Source organism: Delphinus delphis, chromosome 4 (genome assembly GCF_949987515.2).
Source record: "Delphinus delphis chromosome 4, mDelDel1.2, whole genome shotgun sequence".
Taxonomy (NCBI): domain Eukaryota; kingdom Metazoa; phylum Chordata; class Mammalia; order Artiodactyla; family Delphinidae; genus Delphinus; species Delphinus delphis.
In genome coordinates this window covers 54,440,010-54,461,925 of record NC_082686.1, presented here as the reverse complement: position 1 = coordinate 54,461,925, position 21,916 = coordinate 54,440,010, and the positions used below count along the sequence as shown (strand labels likewise).

Below are 21,916 nucleotides of genomic sequence, written 5' to 3'. Positions count from 1 at the left end.
TTAGCTAAAGATATTAGGAATTTAGAAAAACAAAACGTGTTATAATCAAGCCTCTGGATTAGTCTGTTTATTTATGTGGGGATGCTGTAAGAACCAACTATTCAATATGTTCAACTCTTTGTTCAAGAAAGATGAAATTAAAATGCTATTTTTTACTTTTAAGATTGGATGTGTAACAATATTACAAAAGCAAAAAAGAATTTTAACAAGTATTGGAAAAGGAAACATACAAAGAAAAATAAGTGAAAGATGAAAAATACAATGCAAAAACAAAAAAGAGCAAGCAAGAGGGAGAGAGAGAAATTGGGGTGAAAGCCCAGCTTACTCAGTGGAAAAAGAAAAGGAGGTAGGAGCATGAGGTGGCTGCCACGAAGTGATGGTTCCAGCTCCCAGGGGAAGGTCAGGTGAGATTCCCCATGAATCTCTATGACATGACAGATGCTTGCTTAAGTGGCACGCTGGAGCAAAGGCAAAGACAATGAAGTTCAAAGACTTGGATTCAGATCTTGACTCAAGTTTAGCTGTGTGCTCTTAGCAAGTTAATTAACCGCCTGTACCATCATTAAAATGGAACTAAAAAGACGCACCTGGCAGAGCTGATTTTAAGAATAAATGTAATGAGCTTCCATCCTTATAAAACTCCTAGTAAATAAACAGGCTCTCAACAAAGGTTAATTCCAATTTCCTACTTCCTGCATTCTGTAAAACTGCTTTTCTATGTTGGGTTTCTGAACCCAATATTAAGGTTGCTTGTGGCAAGAATGCAGGTAATATATGTTTACCCCTAACTCTGTCGACCACTCTCTAAATTATGAACTAGGTGATGCCTAAGAAATAATTAATTGATGTGCAACCCAGGTACAATTACATTAAGCCTGCAGGTGGAGGGATGGCTGGGATCTCTGCTTTAACAGGTTAACTGCTGAAGTTACAACTAAGATTCTCCAAGGCTGTCTGTCTGTCTAGATAGTAAGAACACTAACCATTTGTTAGGTTGATAGTAAAATTCTTTTTTTTTTATGGTATGCAGGCCTCTCACCGCTGTGGCCTCTCCTGTTGCGGAGCACAGGCTCCGGACGCGCAGGCTCAGCGGCCATGGCTCACGGGCCTAGCCGCTGTGCGGCATGTGGGATCCTCCCGGACCGGGGCATGAACCTGTGTCCCCTGCATGGGCAGGTGGACTCTCAACCGCTGTGCCACCAGAGAAGCCTGATAGTAAAATTCTAATAGGCAATATTTTTTCTTGCTAATGGGAGGTGTAAAAAAAAAAAAAAGAACACCATTTTTCTATGCCTGCTAGCTAACTTAGGCAGTCATTCTCAAGAACACCTCATTTATTCACTCAGCCATTCACTTGTTCATTCGTCCATTGCGTAACAGGAACTAAGGAAGCTGTGTACATGAAGAATAACACCAGTGCTTTGCTTTCAAAGTGTACTGGAAGGAGACAGATGCATCAACAAATAACTACAACCCAGTGCGGCAGCTGGTCTAAGAGAGGTGTGCACAGCGAGTGTGCAGGACTTCAGGAGGAAGACTGAGAGAAGAGGACAAAAGACAGACAGGCCGTTCACCCGAGAGGAGGACGCACAAAGGCAAGAAGCTGGCTTATCTGGACGGGAGTAAGCGATTCCACGTGACCGCAGGACGGAGAGGAAGGTGGTGGTGACAGTGGAAAGGCTTGCTGCCGCTTTCTGCTGCTGCAGCTGAAAGTCACTGGGGTGGAGGCGGCTGGTTAACAGAGCAGAGGTGTCACCAGTCGTGCTCAGAAGGGGACACTGGCAGCAGCAAAGGTGACTGTGTGGTGGCCCTTCCTGAGCCCTGGATTATGACCCCCCCCCGAATTCTTACATGACCTCTTATTCCCACAATTTATGGGGGCACTTAATAACACTCAGGCATATTTTTAATTCTTTTTGCATGCGCTATGAGTTTGTCCTCTGTGCTCGACTGTAAAACTTCACGAGTGGAGAAGTGTCTGTGCATTATCTCCCTCAGAGACCTGAGCAGATTTTAACAATGTCTGTCACCGTTCACTTGCTATTAGGCACTTGCAGTGTACACATGAAAAGGAATTCTGATAATGTACGCTCCCACATGCCACGGAGCGGCTGGGCCCGTGAGCCGTGGCCGCTGAGCTTGTGCGTCTGGAGCCTGTGCTCCGCAACGGGAGAGGCCACAACAGTGAGAGGCCCGCGTACCGCAAAAAAAAAAAAAAAAAAAAAAAAGGAATTTGACTTCTTGGAAAAATCTAGAGGCTATTTGTGAGGAGGCACTAGAACTGTAATATGACAGGTAAACAGCAAGAGGCAAACAAAGCTTCCATTGGGGTCTCCTAAACCTGGATGTGAAGGAGAATGGAGCCTGACAGATGGGTAGACACGTTGGGGTAGATTTCAAGCTCTGTTGGGCTGAAGACTGAAAACCTAAGAAAGAACTCATCTGTGGGTAATCCACTTTGAATAAAAACAAGAAATACCTGAATTCACAAAAGGCTTTTTTATCTTCCCAAAGGATCCATTAAGTAGCAGAACACCCAATTATATACTTAGAACTTAATATACTTTCTGTGGGACTTCACTGAGTTCAAAAGGCTTTCGTATCTGGTCTCATCTGAGCCTCACAACTTTGTGATTCTTTGGGGATATTGTTATGCTAAACAGAAGATGAGAAAACGGAGGCCCAGAGAAATAAATGACTTTTTAACAAACACAGAGAGCTGAAGAAAAATCCAGGCCTTCTGCCTTCCATGAGTCAGATGCTGAGATGCTCTTTTTCCTGAACCACACTGTTTTCTTCCGCTAGTACCACCAACGCCATCCTCAATGGGGGTGTTACCATGTGCCGGTACTGGGACACTAGATTTATTCTATATAACATCTCTATGAAATGCGAACCACTTACAGCCACAGTATAAAAGGAAAAACAGAGGATAGAGAAGTGAATGGTCTTGCTCAAGGCCTTACAGTTTTCAGGTGACAGAGGTAGGACTCAAACTCAGGTCTGAGACCTGACTCTAAAGCTTTAATGATTAGATGATATTGCTTCTCTGCTCTCTCAGGCTTTTTCAGAAATGAAGCTTAATCACAGAATAATACTATGTTCAAAGTAAAATACCTGGTGGGCAATACTCCCTTATATTTTCCCACACTGCTGAACAGTATACATACTTCGGTTACCACCTCGTAAACAAAAGTCTCCCGAACCCCAATCATTGAAAATATCACAGACCACGTCAGAAAGGATGATTTGGGCTTCCATATCACTGTCTCCACCCATGTTCCGTGAAAGGGGGTGAAAGTGAACAGGTCCCCAGAGCCCAGGGCAGCGAGGTTCCCCACTGCTGACCTGTGCACATTTTCCATGGCGGCCACTTCGGCCAGCGCAGCGAGGCTGAAGAACGCAGACACGGCTGGCATCTCCGGGGTGCTGCTCCGCGTCTCCGTGGCCTCCCGGTTGTGTGAGCATTCGTCATTGCAGCCCGTCTCGGTCACCTTAGCAAGACTCCTCTGCAGTTGTTCCTTTGGTTTGTCATCTGTAACGAAAGGAAAATTCATCACGAGAGGGATCGCTCTGTCCCCTCCAGAGAAGGGACACAGAGAAAACTCAGTGTCAGACAATGTGAAATGAGCTAATATGCTTTACTGTTCACTTCTGTCATCCACCGATATTAAGGCTTTTACAGAATCTCTTCTTCCATGGGAATAAAACTCTTTTATTAAGCTCAACTGCAACCACGGGCAGCACCATGCCCTGAAGCTGAGCGGAGGAGCTGTGTTTTATCCAAGAACAAAGAATAGGTCAATCTTAGAGAAAGAGGGAAAAATGGACCGTGGCCAAAATAAAACCCAAGGGACTTGTGCAGAGGGGCCAGTGGATGCTGTAAAATGGCCCTTAAAAACTCAACTGACCAAACATTCCTGATGAGGCCACAGCATGCCCTACGGTGCACCGTGGGCATTCAGTATGCTGTGTTACCGACACTTAGGATAGCCTAAACTAATCCCAATGAGATCAATCAGTTCCAATGAGATCCTAAACTGTTATTTTTGTTCTGAAGACCTACTGAAAGGAAGCAAAGGGCCCTCTGGTATTTATGAAGAGGTGGCCGAAATGCTATGCCAATACATTTGTTGGAAGTAAGTACACTTTATACAGCCATTAGAGAGGAAGAGGAGTAATCTTTACCATGGTTTTTATAATAAAACATTTTAACTACAGAAAGTAATTGATAAAGGCTGTAAATGTCATATATTAGAACATGAAGTGCTATATGCTTTTCTACATAAAAGGGAATATTTTCTAAGATCTTTCACTCTTCCTAAAGCAAAAATGAGGCTATAACAATTTATACAATGTGAAAATCACAGAGCAGAATCCAGAGTGGAAAGGGAAGGAGAGAGGAGCCCGCTGGACTAAGTATCATGAAAACTAGATTCTAATCCTCATCCTACTTAGTGGTTCGATGTGTTATGAAACAAAATTCCACCTCTTTGAGTTTCACTTCGTATATGACAGTAAAATTAGGGGTCTTTAATATACTTTAAGGTTTAACAATCTACATATGCAAAACACAAGTGCACAAAATTCACTAAATGACTTCGATCTCAGCATACAATAAGTCTACCAACTAGATTAACCTAAATCAGTTATTTATAAATATTCTCAAAAAGCATTCATTTAAACATTTTTTTTTGCTAGTTACAGAAGTCATTATGGACCCTTGACCTTTGTCTGGAAACTGGGTTAGGGTAAGGGGGGTGGGGAACGCCTCCTTCAGGGCTGATAGAATGAGACGCTAGAGGCGCTGAAAGGCAGAAAGGCAGCAGCTAAGTCCACTAATGCTTGGTTGGTGTACCACCCCTAGATAGGAGGGGGGGATGCTCAGTGTCACTCGCTTAAGCCGGGCCCCTCAGGCAATTCCACAGAGGCCACCAGGAACAGTAAAGAGACCACAGGCCAAGACTGAAATGGAGAAATTCACTGTAAGTTAATATTTGGTTCAGGATTAGCCCAGAGAATCAAGAAATCCAGAAGCATTCTCAGGCTCCCTTAGTGGTCTGAATCAGCTGTACAGGAAATGCTGGATGCTTTCTTTCTCAGTTTTCTTAATTCATTGGTTTGAACACCTGATGATCTGGTTTGTAATGACTTAAAACGTGAGCCAGGGACAAAGACTCATCCAGTATTTTTAAAAGTCTCGGATCTTTGGGAATTTACTTAAGACGGTTTGTGTGCATGCTGAGAAGGAGAAGGTAGCTGACAGTCCTAAAAGCTACCTTTCCTTCCTAGGAATTCCGGATATGCTCTTGGGAAAAGAGCTATGATTTTAAAACATGGACTAAAACATGTACGTTTAGAATGCTGTAGGAAACCAGTTCTCAAGGAGATCCAGAGAGAGAAAATGTTACTGTGACCAGACTGACAGACAGATCCATTTTTCACTGAGGACCCACAGTTGGATTATAGTCATTTTCTGGCCACTGTGGCCCTGATGGTCACCTGCTTGCTCTGGTCATCTCTGTCTAAAGCTTCCTTGTCTTACCCAAAGTACCTCCTGCTGGTGATACCCGGCCATCTGCCGTCCTGACAAGGTGTGTGATCTTGGTTTTCCTTGCTTTTCTCTTTTGACTGCCCACCAAGGGTTCTTGCGTTGTTGTTGGCTCTGGAGTGCTGGGAATGGATGGGGCATTTTTAACCTTATAAGCAGGCTCTGTGGTGTTTTTGTCTTCTGAAAATATGGCTGAAAAAGGACAAACCATATAATGTTACACACAAAAACACAAGGCACCAACGTTGCTCTGGGAAGGAAGTATTTCTAAATGTCTGACTTATCTGAACAAGAACTTACATTTAGAGTTTTCAGAGTATTGATAGAAAAAAGAAATACTGACTATAATTTTAAACAAATATTTCTATAAATATGTGCTTTGATAAATTAAGTACAGAGGGATAGGATGCCCTCTCTATCTTTTAATAGAATACTTAACTAAGAGGCCATTGGAGTAACATTTTCCAAGTGTTTGGATCTTGCAGGTTGGTGGGGAGGACAGTGTATGCAAATCTGAATAAACTGTGTCCCAATAGACCACAATTTCTACATGTGGTCAGGGTCCCTATCTGAGATCCTTTTGACCAGCTAGTCTGGAAAGTATGATAAAAGAAGTTTCTCTTCTTCTGAGGATACTGAGATTAAGTATGTGCTTCTTAAATTTACACATCATTTGGACACCTGCTTTCAACCTCCAGGTTGGACTGATGAGAAAAGAAACTTTCTTTTATGCACACTGAGTACTCAGTAAGGACCTGGCAAACACTGATGAAGCCAGCACCTATGGAAACTCTCTCCCATCGGCTGAATTCTAGGACCAGGTGAATGTGCTTTAGGGAGATAATTTAATAAAGTACCACATGTCAGCAGGACACCCCGAAAGGTTAGTTTTAGGTACCCTAATTTTAACTGTTAACACCAGCAAATCATTTAACAGCACACACTTGTACCCTATTAGTCACTGTGTCAAGAGTAAGGAACACACTTGCCACCAAAGACTTTGCTTCCAGTTCAGATGGGTTGGGAATGCTGTGTCTCTTCTTACTCATTTCCTTAGGAGTTCGTCTCTCCCCCTCCCCCCTTAATTTAAATTAAGACAAGAATATGCAGATGTGAGTACAACAAGCATTTAGGAGTATATATTTGTAGTCATTTCCTCATTGGGGCTGTTTTTATTCCAGTGACCTAAGGGCTTTGGGGCAGGAGAAAGAGGCATCTTTCCATTTTTTAACTATCCAATCTCTTTAAGACAGGCATAGAAATTGTTTTTGACAAAGAAAAGGGGGAGTGTGGTTCAGGAAATCACACTGTCATGTTTGTTTGACATGACAAACTCTGTGCAAACTTAACCTGGAGGATACCAGGTGGTGCTCATAAGAAGGAGGATACGAAGGTAGATAACTGGAAATAAGACAATATATGTAATGTAGGAAGACAAAAAAAGCTAAAATAAAAGGAACAGAGCAAGAACAATTCAGGGTGTGAAAAAATGTACTTATTGGTATAAACACTTACATAGGTTTCATTTAAAAATTTTAATATAGCTCCCTAATGGGTTTAGGTACCTCCTTGAGAAAGGAGGCTATAAAGTAGTAACATCTTTGCCCTCAAGCATTTGATTCCAGGCTTCCTATTCCAAAACAAGTGGGAAATAATTTCAATTACATCAAGAGAAAGGATGTAAAGCCTAAATCATACCATGATTTGTGGCTTGGCCTTACCATATTATTGCGTAATAGATGGCTGTGTGTGGACAGGCTTAAGATAATAGTTACTTAAAAAAAACCCCAGAACTATTTGGCAATGCTCCCAAACACCTTTTTTCAAGCAAGTAATCAAAAACTAGGAAAAAGGCTCCTTTCAAGTTGTAGGTCTATACCCAGGTCAAACAATCTTAGTTATTTATACTTTGATAGTTAACAAAGGCCAGTGGTAGTACATATGCATTAAAAAAAATTTTTTTTACACTTAAATTTCAATAAAAGCTACCAGCAAAATGAAAAGATAATTTGGTTAGAAACACTCCAAAGGAGTTTCATGACTCTGCATTAGCCCTGAAGTTCAAAGCCTCCTATAATAAGAGGCCAAAGTCTGAGTTTACAGCAACCTCTACTGGATATTCACAAGCTTCAAAATTCTAGTTTCTTATCCAGGCCTATCAGTTGTCCCTTCTGATTACAGAGGGAAGCTTGTGATCTCTCCAGTATGATCACTGAATCATAGATGAATCTTCCAGAAAAAGCATGAACCTCTTCCCAGAAAAATCCAGAACTTGTGGAGATAAGGGTACGGCAGGATTCCAAATGTATTACATTCAAATTACTGCTTATGGAAAGAAAAACCAAGGAGGTCAAAGAAAAGGCATGGACACCAGAAAAGGGCTAAGAGGTCTGGGAAAGATGACCAGGTTTCTACAAGACCAGGGATAATGGAAATAACATAGTCAGAGAGAGACCTAGGTTCTACTCTTGACTTTTTAATTTACTAACTGTGGGACCAGGGGTCTCAGTTTCTTCATGTAAAGAAAGAAGCTGGACTAGATTAGCTCTAAAGGAGCCATCCAGCCCTAAAATTCTTTTCATTTTGCCACACAGCCTAGAATCAGTGTCCTGGCCAGTGTTTTCTATAGCCAGCTTCAGAGTCTCAAGGCTGTGGAAGAGTACTCCCTTCACTAGGACTGTTAGGTTTTTGTTTTTGGTGAGCTGTCAGCTGTTTTAATTTCTTTTCAGGGGTTACTCATTCTCCTATGTGTTCCAGATGAATTGATAAAAACACAATACGAAGCCAAGGGGATGGATGCAAAGGGACTGCAAATGGAAGGTGAATCAGGCCTTAAGGCAGACTGAGACCAGGGGAAGCTCAGAAACCAGCAGACAGGAGCCAGGGGGTCAAAGGCAGGGCGGCCAATAGATACAAGTGATCATCAAGTCCCAGAGGTCTGGAGGCTGGGAGATACTGAGTGAATCAGGCTGCAGACCAAGTGAAAGAGGCAAAAAAGGAGAATGCATTGGAAGTTCTCATAAATCACTGGAAAAGAGGCAATGCAACCCTTCTATATGTTGTCTTCTCGAAACCTACTGTCAGATCAAGAAGTAATCACAGGGCCTATAGATCATCCACATTTGAGAAACATGTAATGTGTATGTAATGTGATCGCATGTAATGTGATCTTGCTGGAGTTAGGAAGAGAAGGTTAGAGTGAGTCTACCCCATGCTTTGACCCATGGGTGACCCCTAGAACATCCTGTCTTTCTGGCAGCCTAGACCGATGACAGTCTTCAGGGTCGGTGCTCAGGGAGATCCCTCTCCTAGGAGAGAAGAATTGGGGAAGGCAGGTAAGGCTAAGTCAAAGAAGTACAGGTGACCCTTGAACAACACAAGTTTGAACTGTGCGGCTCCACTTATAAGTGGATCTTTTTAAAGAAATACATACAATAGTACTACACAATCCACAGCTGGTTAAATCTGCAGATGCAGACCTGCTGATATGGAGGGCCTGGAGGGCCAGCTGCAAAGTTAGACATGAATTTTTGACCAAGGGGGTGAAGGGGGAGGGTGTACCCTTAACCCTCACTTTGTTCAAGGGTCAACTATAATTGTCTGGGACAGAACAGTAGATCTGAGTCCAGCAACATTAGCAAAGAGAAACTTCTTTTATCATCCTCTCCAGACTAGCTGGTCAAAAGGATCTCAGATAGGGACCCTAACCATATGTAGAAATTGTGGTCTATTGGGACACAATTTATTCAGATTTGCATACACTGTCCTCCCCACCAACCTGCAAGATCCAAAACAAAGGCTTAGTGGTGCAAAAAATTAATAAACAGAAACCTCAATTAAATAGAGTCAGGAGACCAGAAGGAGGAGCTCTCATGCCCTGTGATGACAGCAGAGCCCAACAGAAAAACAAAGACTCCTCTCTTCTTTCCTGGCAAGGACTCAGCCAATGAAAAGCCATGGACTTGATTTACCATAGCCTTACCTACTTCTTTCCCGCCTATAAAATTCTCCTTCCCTTGACGTGTGAGGACTTGCATACCATGGTTGTACACCTCAAATTTATATTCTCTGCTGATCCAAAATAAACCCATCTTTGCTGGAGAAATAACTGGCAGTCTATTAGTTTCAGGTCAACAGTGGTGAGGGACAGGAAATGAAAAAAACTCAGAGAGGGAAAGAGCCCAAAGTTGTATACCAAGACAGCAAGGCAGCTCCTTTTTTGCCCTCCCTGCTAAACTAATGGAAATGTGAGAAAAGAAAGGTTTTGTCCTCTAAAAACAAATTAGTCATTTCTCTTTGGGCTTGTAATTGAACACACAAACCTACCCAAGCACCACCAAACGAGTCCACAGGGCTGATTTTTACACTCCACAATAATCATAACATACTTGGAGCATATCATGTGAGGGTGATAATGTGAGCTGATTCCTGGAGCAACATTAGGAATATGGCAATCAGAGACTATCTTGTTTTCCAAACTCTGCTCCCAAAATGTAGAGTAAGTTTTTTTGGAAAGCAGCACTGTGCTTGCACTATACTCCAGGAGGCCACTAAAGTGCTCCAGAGTCACGAATTCACATGCCAACTACAGGAGGCAAACCTGCACTGAAATTATTACAGCCAAGTCTGGAATCTCATTGCCATGGGTCAGGCTCCCATGAGCTGAAAATGCAGTTAACTGCTGAATGGAAAACAGGAATCAAATGAATAAGCCTTACCTCAGATCCTGGGGACCTTGCTGAAATTATAAGGCAACTATTTTGAACTTAGGAAAAGAGATCAAGTTAGCCTGACTGTGTGGATCATATTTCAAAATCTAACTAGAAAACCAGATTTTTCTCCCCTGTAATTAGATTTATGTATTGCAAAGACACTAATCTTTTAGAGATACCTAGTTTGAGGTTTAGGGTTTTTTTTCTTTCCTTGTAAGACAGCATTTATAATTTCAACAAATGAGGGCTATCCACAAACACCTGAAAAATCAAAACTGCAGTGGCCAGCGTACTTTAGTGCTGGTTTCTTCCCTTCCTGCTTACATTGGTCAGGCTTCAATTCCTTATCATGTATTTGGGGCTGATAAGGTCTCCTTAAATTGACTGGAGATACTGTTACGATTAGTTTTCACAGAAAGTATACGTGAAAGCCCTCTGGAAACATAAAGCAGTATAGTAATCATCACCATCATTATTACTACAATTAGAAACCTCTACCTTAAGCATGAACATATGACACCATAAGTTGGTAGAAAGACAAACACAGTGGCAGAGGGAGGTCATCTTGGTTTATCTGAAAACTTTAATTCTAGCCTATAGGCAATCTGTTTTTTTTGATCTGCAAAAATTTCAAGAAGTGGTTTAGCGATTTTGAATTTTAAAAGCATGGGGAGAATTCTTAAAATAGATTATAAGCATAGCATTTAAACCTCAGATGTGATTACTAAACACGTGAAAATTTCTAATATCTTGGGGAAAAAAAATTCAAAGCCAATTATACTCAGGGTGGTGTAAAAAAAGGATAGTGAACTTTAAGTCATCCACTTTAACAGAAGCCAGGAGCGGCTAACAGCTCTGAAGCCTCAGTTGAGTCAATATTTCATTTATAGACATCAGCTACAAACAACTCCTGTCTAACCTTTGCCCAGGATAGCCTACACATGCTAACTGTCCTGATTATGGTTTCATTTTTCTGTCCTTATATATTTATAATATCCAAGGTAAAGTTTTAATAAGCAATGATACGGACATAGGTGAGAAAGAGGATGGAGTAAAGGGCCTAGATAATTTACAAAGCACGTAGTCACCACCTGAACAAGTAAATGTAGGGGATGTTATAAAAATAAATAACAAAAAAAGTCACTTTAAGTTACTGGTTAACTTCCAACCCTCAAATTGATTCCTTTTTTCCTGGCCATGTAAAATGAATTTGCATCTACACTAAAGGACATGCAATTTTCAGTGCATGTTCTCCACAGTTTTGTTCCATATACATTAATAGTAAATATAATTAAACATCAACAATAATAAATATTTCCAACTAAACCCTTTGGACTGCCTAGAAGACTCAAAATTGATTTGCTTTTCTGACCTCCAAAGGGCAGAAAATTAGGGCTTCAGAATATGGTATTTTTGGTATCACACCACCCACTCAAGATATCACAGTAATAAAATCATCAGGTGTTAGAAGGGAAATGAAATGTATAGATCATGTATTACTATGCCTTCTCATTCACTCCACCCCTAAACACACATATCTTACAACAGAGTACAAATGTGGACAGTGAATCCTAGTAAGGTTAAATGGTCTGTCCTACTGAAAACTGCTAATTAGTGGCAGATCTGAGACTAGCACCCAGGTCCCCTAATTCCTACTTACTTCGCTCTTTATACCACCCTGGCACATGCTATGATACCTCCTTTTATATGAAGTAGGGTTTTCATTGTTTAAAACCAAAATATTTAGAATAGTATCATTTTAAGAAAAGAGTAACATTATCTTAAATGCCTCTTTTAGATTCCTCTGATAGTTCATCAGTGCCTTACGTTTATTTTTAAAATACACAAGTGTGAATGTGTGTCAATTTGGGGATGTTAGGATTTAATGCTGAGAGCAGCACAACAATTCATATTTTGTTTTGCCAGCAAAGTGCAGAAATGATACTCCACAGAGGTTGTAAATGTGAAGTAACAAGCCAGAAAAGAGATGTACTGCTGGCATTTTCTATAAAAGCAAAATGACACAAAAGCAGACATGCAGCTCATGTGAACTGTGCCTACCAAACAACAGAAGTTCAGGTTTATAATGAACTCAAATTTGAATATTTTTCACAAACATCTTTAAAACATGAGTATTTTTTTTTATAAATGACTTAGGCCACATGTGCATTTTAATTTTTTTCTCCTTTTAACAAAGAAATGAGGGTACATTTGGAAATCAATAGAATGGACTTGTTCATCAAGTTCCCCATAAGTAAATCAAAGGGGTAATAAATCAAACGATGATCACTACGGTCCCTTCTAGTTTTCAGATGAAGTGACTCCTCATTAAGCACTACAAAAATGTTCAGCTCTTCTAAAATATCTAAATGGAAAAGAGAGCATCAGTGGGAAGAATGGAAGGATGGCTCCTTACCACCACGAAATCAACATTCACCTAAGGGTTCAATATTTAAGAAGAATTAAAGTCACAAATAAATACGACTGTGGGAAATTTTGAAATAAAATCTGTACCTATAACATCATACCAGCCAATATGGGACTTTTCTTTGGCTACAGTAAGCCTCGGGGACATTCCATTTGATCACAGTTAGAGGAAGTGGGAGGTGGGCTAGGAAGGAAGTTCAGGTCAGGAACCATGTCTGCAGGGCACTCACGTCCAGCAAACCAGGAGAGCCCCATGCTGCCCTGACTCCCCATGAGCACCCGCCTGCAACGTGAGCCGCAATACTGAATAGTTTTCAGTTATGAAAACCTCTAATTTCTGGTTATTGTGGTTTAAAGCTTACAAATCCCCCTTTCACAAATTAAACTCCAAAGGACACACAGCCTGACCCTTAGTAGGATCAAAAATCTATCAGTTTTGATTTGAAAATTAAAAATAACCCAATTATGAACACTCAGGTCTAATGCCGTCGGTTAAACCTATATAAATTATGCCAGTTTAAACCTACAAAACTCATGCCATTTCCAGCACAGACTACCTGAAATGATACAATGAATGTTGCTTCTTTTACCTTCTGTAGGGTGAATGGCATCCAAGAAGAGTTGCTTGTTTGACCATTTATCCCCACTTCCTAAAAAAACAACAACAGAAAAGGAAAGTGAAACTCTACCCCCAGTATAGACATATACACTATAAAAATAAGACAATAGACAAAACCACTTCAATAAAAAGCATTATCACACAAATGAAGCAGAATTTTACTTCAACTACTTAAGTCTCAAAACTGCATTTGCCAGCTAAAATAATTAGGCCATATAGGAAATGCATTAAAAGTAAACAAATTTGCCTTTTTAAAAATATGTTGTTGGATAATTTCTATGACTTTAATCAAGATAACCTGAAGATTGGTTAAAAGGTAAGGATAAAAGCTGACATTTTACCTAAAGAGTGATCTCTCTCCACTGGAAGCAGAGAATAAATATTAACATACAAAACAAAACTAAGAGGCTAAAGTGGAGGTGAAAATAAAACCCAAATTAAGCAAAAGGTTACACACAGGAACACAGAGGCACGTATGTCTACACATGGAAGACAGCTGCATTTAAAGCCTCATTCCAGAAACACGAAAGGCTCCACATCTGGCCATGCAAGTAGGATGCAAATGGGCATCAGGCTCATGGCAGTCACGACACTAACATGCAGGAGATGCTAGAGAAAAAGCCTGACTTCCAGGACACGTGGCTATACTGAACCAGATGGGATTTATCTTCTGTGTGAAAGAAGGATAGGAGTCTGACCTGTGAGAAGAGACAAATCTTCAGATGAGCCCTGAAGAGGTTCAAGGGCCTATCCAGATCGTAACAACGAGACAGATGCTCAGAGTAAAGGGAGGGTTGAGTGCGTATATTTCTAGCGCCCTCTGGAAATAACAGTTATGTGACTGAAGGAGGTGGGAAGAGTCTGACAAAGTATATAAATAGAAAAAAAGAAGATAGATAGGTTATGATGTAGGAGTGGAATCCTCCTGGACAAGAATCCTCAAGTGTCAGAGAAAGTATAGCAACTGTGGGACTTTCATACGCATACGAAACTGGTAAGATTTCAGGAGGCAGGAAAACGTGGTCCTGCTATGAAGGCTGCCAAACATGAAAAAAACAAGAATAGTCAAAGAAAATAAGTGGAGAAGAGCTCAAGAAGACTAAATTAGAAAATGCACCAAATACAAATAAAAAGAAGCAATTTCAGGATTCATATGGAACTCTGAAAATAGAGACAAACATGGGATTTCAGTAGGAATCCAAGTGAAGAAGATCTCTCTTTGCAATTAGCTGCAGAATCTAGAAACAATGAATGTGCCTGCGTCAGGAGCGGATGACATTGAAGCAAGCAAAGGGGAGGTAGAGGCAAAGGCGGTGCAGTGAAGCATCATTCAAAGATGAATTCACAATGGACGTGGCCAAGAAATCTTAATGGAGGATGGAAGGCACCAATACCTTTTTCCGGAACATTAGGCTTCTCCTTTTTGTGCTTATATTTGCTGACAATTTTGTGGAATAAGTTCTTTTTCTGAGACTGGAAAGGACCTACAGACAATATTAATATAAATATATTTAAAATTCACAATGTTTCATAAAAAAATACTGTGTTTCTAAACAATTACACCCTCCCCCAGCTTGTGGAATAAGCAAACTGATTCACAAGAAATGTCATCTTGCATCTTTTCTCATCTAACTCGTGCTTAGCGTCCTTCCCTAGACTTACTGAAAAACCAGTGAGATTTTCCTTAGAAATATATTGGACAGAAGTCTCCATTAGGGCTGGGACTCCCTCAGCAGAAACTGCAGATTTAGTGACTAGAGACAGACCACAACCAGTAACAGCAGAGTAGATGCAGTCTGTAATAAAGAAAAGGTTTTACTTTAGATTCCTAAATACCATGAAGGAAAGGATGGCACTGGCATTTCATCTCTCCTAAGAAACTGATTTTCACAAGGACAGCAGTTTGAGGACAACTTTTGGGTTGGCCCGACAGCTTTCTAGCCTATTCTGAGGATATTCTAGGAGGAAAAAAAGTGATTTAAAAATAGAAAAATATTTGCCAAAACTTTTTTTTGGAGGGTGGCGGGGGTAGGGGAGTGGGGAGAAGTCTCAGACTGTATCTTAGTTTTTTCACATAAAGAAAAGAGAATTGGGATTTTTCAGTCACCCATCAGAAAGGCCAGTAACAGCACTGAACTCCAAAAAGCAGGTTGCTTTCTACACTTGACTGATATTCCTATGTGAAACTGACATTTTCCATAACTTCTGTTTCCTCGTGTGTAAATGGGGATAATAATAGTGCCCAAGTCACAGGGCTGACGGGAGAATTAAAAAATTAGAAGCTCTAGGGCTTCCCTGGTGGCACAGTGGTTGAGAGTCCGCCTGCCGACGCAGGGGACACGGGTTCGTGCCCCGGTCCGGGAGGATCCCACATGCCGCGGAGCGGCTGGGCCCGTGAGCCATGGCCGCTGAGTCTGCGCGTCCGGAGCCTGTGCTCCGCAATGGGAGAGGCCACAACAGTGAGAGGCACTTGTACCGCAAAAAAAAAAAAAAAAAAAAATTAGAAGCTCTGTAAGCTGCTCCTGCTGCCAGTGTCTGCATCCACATGCCCTGACTTCCTGCCAGAGGTAAACTATCTGTGCTCCTATCTAAAGTATACAATAAAATGGTTTTTATATTCACAAATATTTGCAGCCACCATCAATTTTAGAACATTTTTACCACCTCAAAAATAAATCCCATATTCTTTAGCTATCACCCCTCCCGACATCTGTATTCTCCCTATCCCAGACTGCCCTGGCTAGAACCTCCACTATAATGTTGGATAGAAATGGTGAGAGCGAACGTCCTTGTCTTTATTCCCTATCTTAGGGGGAAAGCAACAAATCTTTCACCATTAAGCATAATGCTAGTTGTGAGGTTTCTTTTTTTTTTTTTGGTGTCTTTTATCAGGTTTAATAAGTTCCCTTTTATTTCTGAGTTTGTTGGACGTGAATCATGAAAAGGTGTTGCATTTTGTCAAATGCTTTTTCTACATTTTCTACGTCTATTGAGATGATCCTGTGGATTTTTCTTTGTTGTTGTTTTACTGATATGGTAAATTACATCAACTGATTTTTGGATGTTAAACCAACCCTGCATTCCTGGGGTAAAATACCAATTGGTCACGGTATATAATTCTTCTTATATCAATTCACTTTGTTAGTATTTTGTTAAGGATTTCTGTGTCCATATCTGTTAGAGATAGTGGTCTGCAATTTTTCTTTTTTGTGATGTTTGTCTAGTTTTGACATTAGTATAATACTGGCCTCATAGAATGATTTGGGAAGTGTTCCCTCCTCTTCCAATGTTATGGACAAGCTTATGAAAAACTGGTATTAATTCTTTAAGTGTTTGGAAGAATTCAGTGGTGAAGCCATCTGGGTCTGGTACTTTTTCGATTACTAAATTCAATCTTTACACTAGCTATAGGTCTATTCAGATTGTCTACTTCTCCTTAAGTCAGTTTAGGTAGTTTGTGTCCTTCTAGTAATTGTCTGTTTCATGTAGGTTATCTAATTTACCGGCATATAACTTTTCATAGTATTCCTTTATAGTCCTTTCCAGTTTTGTAAGGTCGGTAGTAATGGCCCCTGTTTCATTTCTGATTCTAATGATTTGAGTCTTCTTTTTCCCTTGGTCAGTCTAGCTAAACATTTATCAAATTTGTTGTTCTTTTCAAAGAATTAGCTTTTGGTTTTAATGATTTTCTCTATTGTTTTCCTATTCTTTAATTAATTTCATTTCATTAATCTCCTCTCTAATCTTTATTATTTCTTTTCTTCTACTTCCTTTAGGTTTAGTTTGTTCTTCTAACAGTGTCTCAAGACAGGTTATGTTATTGATTTGAGATCTTTCTTCTTCCTTAATATATGCATTTACACCTATAAATTCCCCTCTAAGCAATGCTCTGGCTGTATCCTACAAATTTTAGTATGCTGTGTTTTCATTTTACTCATCTCAAAGTATTTTCATATTTCCCTATTGATTTCTTCTTTGACTTATTGGTTATTTAGAGTGTGTTGCTTAATTTCCACATATTTTTGAGTTTTCTAAATTTTTTCCTGCTGTTCATTTTTAATTTCATTCCGCTGTGGTCAGAAAACATAATTTGAATTATTTCAATCCTTTTAAATTTACTGGTTTGTTAAATGTCCCAGCATACTGTGTATTCTGGAGACTGTTCCATGTCCACCTGAGAAAATGTATATGATGCTGTTGTTGGGTGGAGCATTCTATATATATCTGTTAGGTCTAGCTGTTGTAGAGTGTTCAAGTCTTCTCCTTCTTTGTTGATATTTGGCCTTCTTGTTCTATCAAAACTATTCTTTTTTCCATATCATTGCTCACCTTCTGATACATTATATACTTTTCTTATTGTTTAGGCTTGTTTATTCCTGGTAGTCCCACTAAAATGTAACCTCCCTGGCAGCAGGGTTCTTTGTTTTCATTCACAGATATATTCTACATGCCTAGAGCAGTGCTTAACACATGACTGATTCTCAACAATACTGTTGCATGCACAAATAAATAAAGCTCTTAAAACACTGATGGCATCAATAAAGAGCTCAAGAAATGACAGTTTTTGCTATGATTACTGATAACATAAAGGTGTACAAGTGTTTTTTGATGACTACACCAAGTCATCCTAAATAACCAATAGCAAATACTTCTGAATTGGGTGGTGGTGATCTGAAATGGAAACAGAAAACACTTCTTATTTGTTTTTTTGGGGAGGTGGGGGGGAGTGAGCAAAAAGGGAAAGAAAATAAATTTAGCAAATACAAAGAAAATATATCATGTATACAATCTACACTAATATTATAGGTATTCCCTATAGTCCATTTGCAATTACTCATATGTATTTTACACAATCTAGGAAACTGCAGGCCAGTGCACATGAATGACAGACACATGGGTAATCACAGAAAACAGAAGAAGAAGAAAGCATAAAAACAATTCTGAGACTTCTCAGGACCATAAGGATCCTAGTGATTTACCCATAGGAAAATAATTTAATAATAATAAGCTATTGCCTCACAGGGAGAATGATTTCTGTTCATCACTGTGTATGAGGACAATGGGATAAGGAAGTGGTTCACAGAAGCAAACTGATTTGATGTATGGAATGGGTTAAGAAAGAAGAATAGAATACATATTTTCAGACCAAACCATACTCAGACAAATCTAAAAAGTATAATTTAAGGACAAAACTAAATATAGAGCTTGCCAATTTTAACATAAAAAAAGAACATCCAGGGTGGTTTAGTACATAGAAGAGCTCCTGTAAACTTATATTTTTAAACCTCCTTGCTGCTAGCCATCCCCAAACTATAACTATAAAACAAATCTAAGCAAATGACAAGTTCAGATAAAAAAGAAAGTGACAAACTTGAAGGAGTAATAGATAAGATGTGATGGTATTCACTGAAAAGCAGTAGTTTTAGAGTCAAGAAGTGAACAATTCGATTCCTGCCTACCAGGAATTTTTCCATAGTTAATTATTCTATTAACATAGAAATATGTCCATGGAGGGAAAAGGTAGGAAGTCAAAAGCAGAGAAAAGAGTTTTAGAAGGAATCATTCAGAAAGCAAAGAACTGGCAACTGTCTTTCACTAAAACACCATCTCATGTTTCCATGCCATCTCATCTCATCTTCCTACCAAATTTCTTTAAAGACTGTATCAGCTTCCACTTCCTTATGACAAAATCACCTGTTGCTGGCATATAAACTAGCTTAGGACTCCACGTACATTTTGGGGCTGGATGACCTGTGTTTTGAAGGTATCAAACTCTTTGGCACCCCAACTTCACAGCTGGGTAGAAAATAGCAGAGACAAATCACAATCTGAGCGGGTAAGAAGGGTGCCATAGAGACATTAACAATAACTTTTCCAAAACATTAATGTTGTTCATGGTTTGCTGAAAAATGGACATGTTTTGGCTGAGAAGTGTAGTGACATAGGAGCCATTTCAGTATTAGCATGGTATGAAAACTTTTCAAGGTCAGCAAGTAAGGTGAATTAAGTGAACCTTGCTCTGGAGAACTATTATAGAAAACAAGTGTTCGGCATAACTAGAATGGTGGTGGCTTAATGTCCAGTTTCTGTAGTTTCATGTTTTTAAGCTATAAAAAGGGAAAAAGGTTTATTCTAAGACTAGGCTGTCATTTCTGTAATGAACACATAAGTGATGAATGACCAGTGAAACAACAAATTCCTTTGCAATAATTTATAGCAGAGCTTCCCTGGTGGCCTAGTGGTTAAGAATCTGCCTGCCAATGCAGAGGACATGGGTTCGAGCTCTGATTTGGGAAGATTCCACATGCCGGGGAGCAACTAAGCCCGTGCGCCACAACTACGGAGCCTGTGCTCTAGAGCCCGTGCTCTGCAGCAAGAGAAGCCACCGCAATGAGAAGCCCGTGCACCGCAATGAAGAGTAGCTCCTGTTCACTGCAACTAGAGAAAGCCCATGCGCAGCAACAAAGACCCAACACAGTCAAAAATAAATAAATAAAATAAATAACTTTATTAAAAAAAATAATTTATACCAAAGTGCTCCCGGCTGCTTGGCATATGAATCTGTGGACTGGAGTAAGTTCAAGTAAACCAGCCACAATCAAGTTAGGATTCACTGAGGGGAAGGGGCCACCTTAGTGCGCTAGACATACATGCCTTGTTTAAAAAAAAAAACTCAGGATTATACTAGGTATACCTTTTATACATGCAAATGTGCTGTCACCATGTTCAAGAAAATGTCTGGTGGCAGTGAAGACTCTCAGTTACATGGCGAAAAACAGAGTTCTGCCCAACCTGGAAGCTATCACTTCCTGATAGGAAAGGATGGCCTGGCTTTCATCACATTTCAGCTCTTGAGCACAGAAAGTATCTTCAGGTTGGCTCAAACCCAAACAGGGGTTCCTGTCCTCAGTCTTTCATTTTGTAAACCTGCTTCTTTTATTCCACTGTGATTTTTAAAAATCTCAAATCCTTAACCATTTGAAATTTCAATCTTGCAGTGTAAGTGTGAATTGGAAAAAAAAATGAGAACGACCAACAGTATGTTTGTTAATGGGCAAAAAACAATGTGAAAAGATAAAGAAATAAGGGAGGAGAAATTAAGTCAAGGGTCAAGCTCAGGCATAATTTAAACACTCTAAATTGAACTCAATTAACTTTTTCTCCATGACCCTACTTTGCTTGAAAATTACTATTTTACAGAGCAGTCCGACTTCTGAAACTTTTGTAAAAAGTGCTTCATACATTAAGAGTAAATACACACTTAAAATAATGTGTCAAAACAAACCTCTTAAGAAGTTACAATTAAATTTAGATTTATAATTCAAAGCTTTCATTTGAATATATATAAGTAACTGTGGGAGAGAAACCAGAAAACACTATAGGAATGGGCTGCTTCAGCTGACCTGCATTGTGAGTTAGATGGATTCTAATTTCCTGGATAATTTGTTCTTAGAAGCAAAGGAATATTTGTTCAATATTCCTAAATCATCTATATACTAAGCCTACTATAATGTAGTCTGAGTCTCCTTGGAGGAAGGTGACAATTATTTTCATCCCTTTTTATTGTAAAGTTTCTGACAAGACCTATTACATAGACACAAGGGACAGGGCAGAGATAGTGGAGAGGACGATGGAAAAGGGGAAGACTACTTAGAAATACAGATATAAATAAGAAGACCACTGGAAAAACAGAATTGTTAAGCCCAAGCAGGTGCTATGATTTTGAGATATGTAACTATATAAATCATTTTCCTCTAGAAATTACATTTCATAAAAATTCTATACATATAACCTGGAGGAGCTAAAAAAGTACCTAGTATAAGGCAGGGAAAAATTGTAACAAGTGTTGAATAACAAATATAGGAGAAAATAAAATACAGACAAATGGCAAACTGTGGGAGAAAAAATGGGGTTTCCTATGAATACTTGCTCCTTTACTAAAGAACTAATGATCTCACTCACAATGTTTGCTTTGAACGATTCATTATGTAAAGATGCAAAGGGTCTAGACTCCAAGAAAACAATCTCCTCTATCCTCTAAAGATCAGGCAATTACAGCACAGCTGGTATGATAATTTCATTAATAACTTGTAGGATAGTACACTGGCACTGCTAATGCCAAATTACAATCAGCCACAAATACTATTTCTTTAGTTTGCTAAATAGAGAATATATTATTTAATTTCTGCTTTATTTTAATCACATTTTGCTCCACAAGTCAGAATGCAGAGCAAAATCTAAAGCCTTGACAGACCTCCTACCTATGTAATTATTGATATCCTGTATAAGAACCAGGGACTTTGTGGCTTGAGAGGCATAATGGAAGAGTTAAGGTGATACTGTATAAAGTATAATCCAAAACTCCAAAAAGCTATTTCATAGCAAAAGAAATACTGTTAATCTCAGCTGGCAGAGGAAAAACATATAACAGACAACCAAGACCCAAGAGCAGGTCTCGTGAAAATACATTCTAACTTCAGGGTTTTATAGCTTTACAAAGATAAATCTACTGTTACTGTCCCTGAAGGATAATTTGGCCAACTTCAGAGCTCTAAAATGAATGTCTCCAACTGCAAGGAGTGGAGGAAGAGAATACATCCTGTACAG

General features: G+C 39.5%; 1 protein-coding gene across 8 annotated transcripts in view; it reads right to left on the bottom strand.

Moving 5' to 3' along the window:
• BBX (BBX high mobility group box domain containing) overlaps nucleotides 1-21,916 on the bottom strand; it is a 282,022-nt gene that overhangs the window by 7,258 nt on the left and 252,848 nt on the right. For 6 of the 8 annotated variants that reach the window (XM_060010595.1, XM_060010596.1, XM_060010594.1 and 3 more), the window contains 4 exons: nucleotides 14,704-14,793; nucleotides 13,281-13,340; nucleotides 5,546-5,743; nucleotides 3,349-3,535 (listed from right to left, as the gene is read on the bottom strand). In XM_060010595.1, the coding sequence (XP_059866578.1) occupies nucleotides 3,349-3,535; nucleotides 5,546-5,743; nucleotides 13,281-13,340; nucleotides 14,704-14,793 (535 nt within the window). The remainder of the gene's footprint in view (nucleotides 1-3,348; nucleotides 3,536-5,545; nucleotides 5,744-13,280; nucleotides 13,341-14,703; nucleotides 14,794-21,916) is intronic. The other 2 variants (XM_060010601.1, XM_060010602.1) reach the window with 2 other exon arrangements.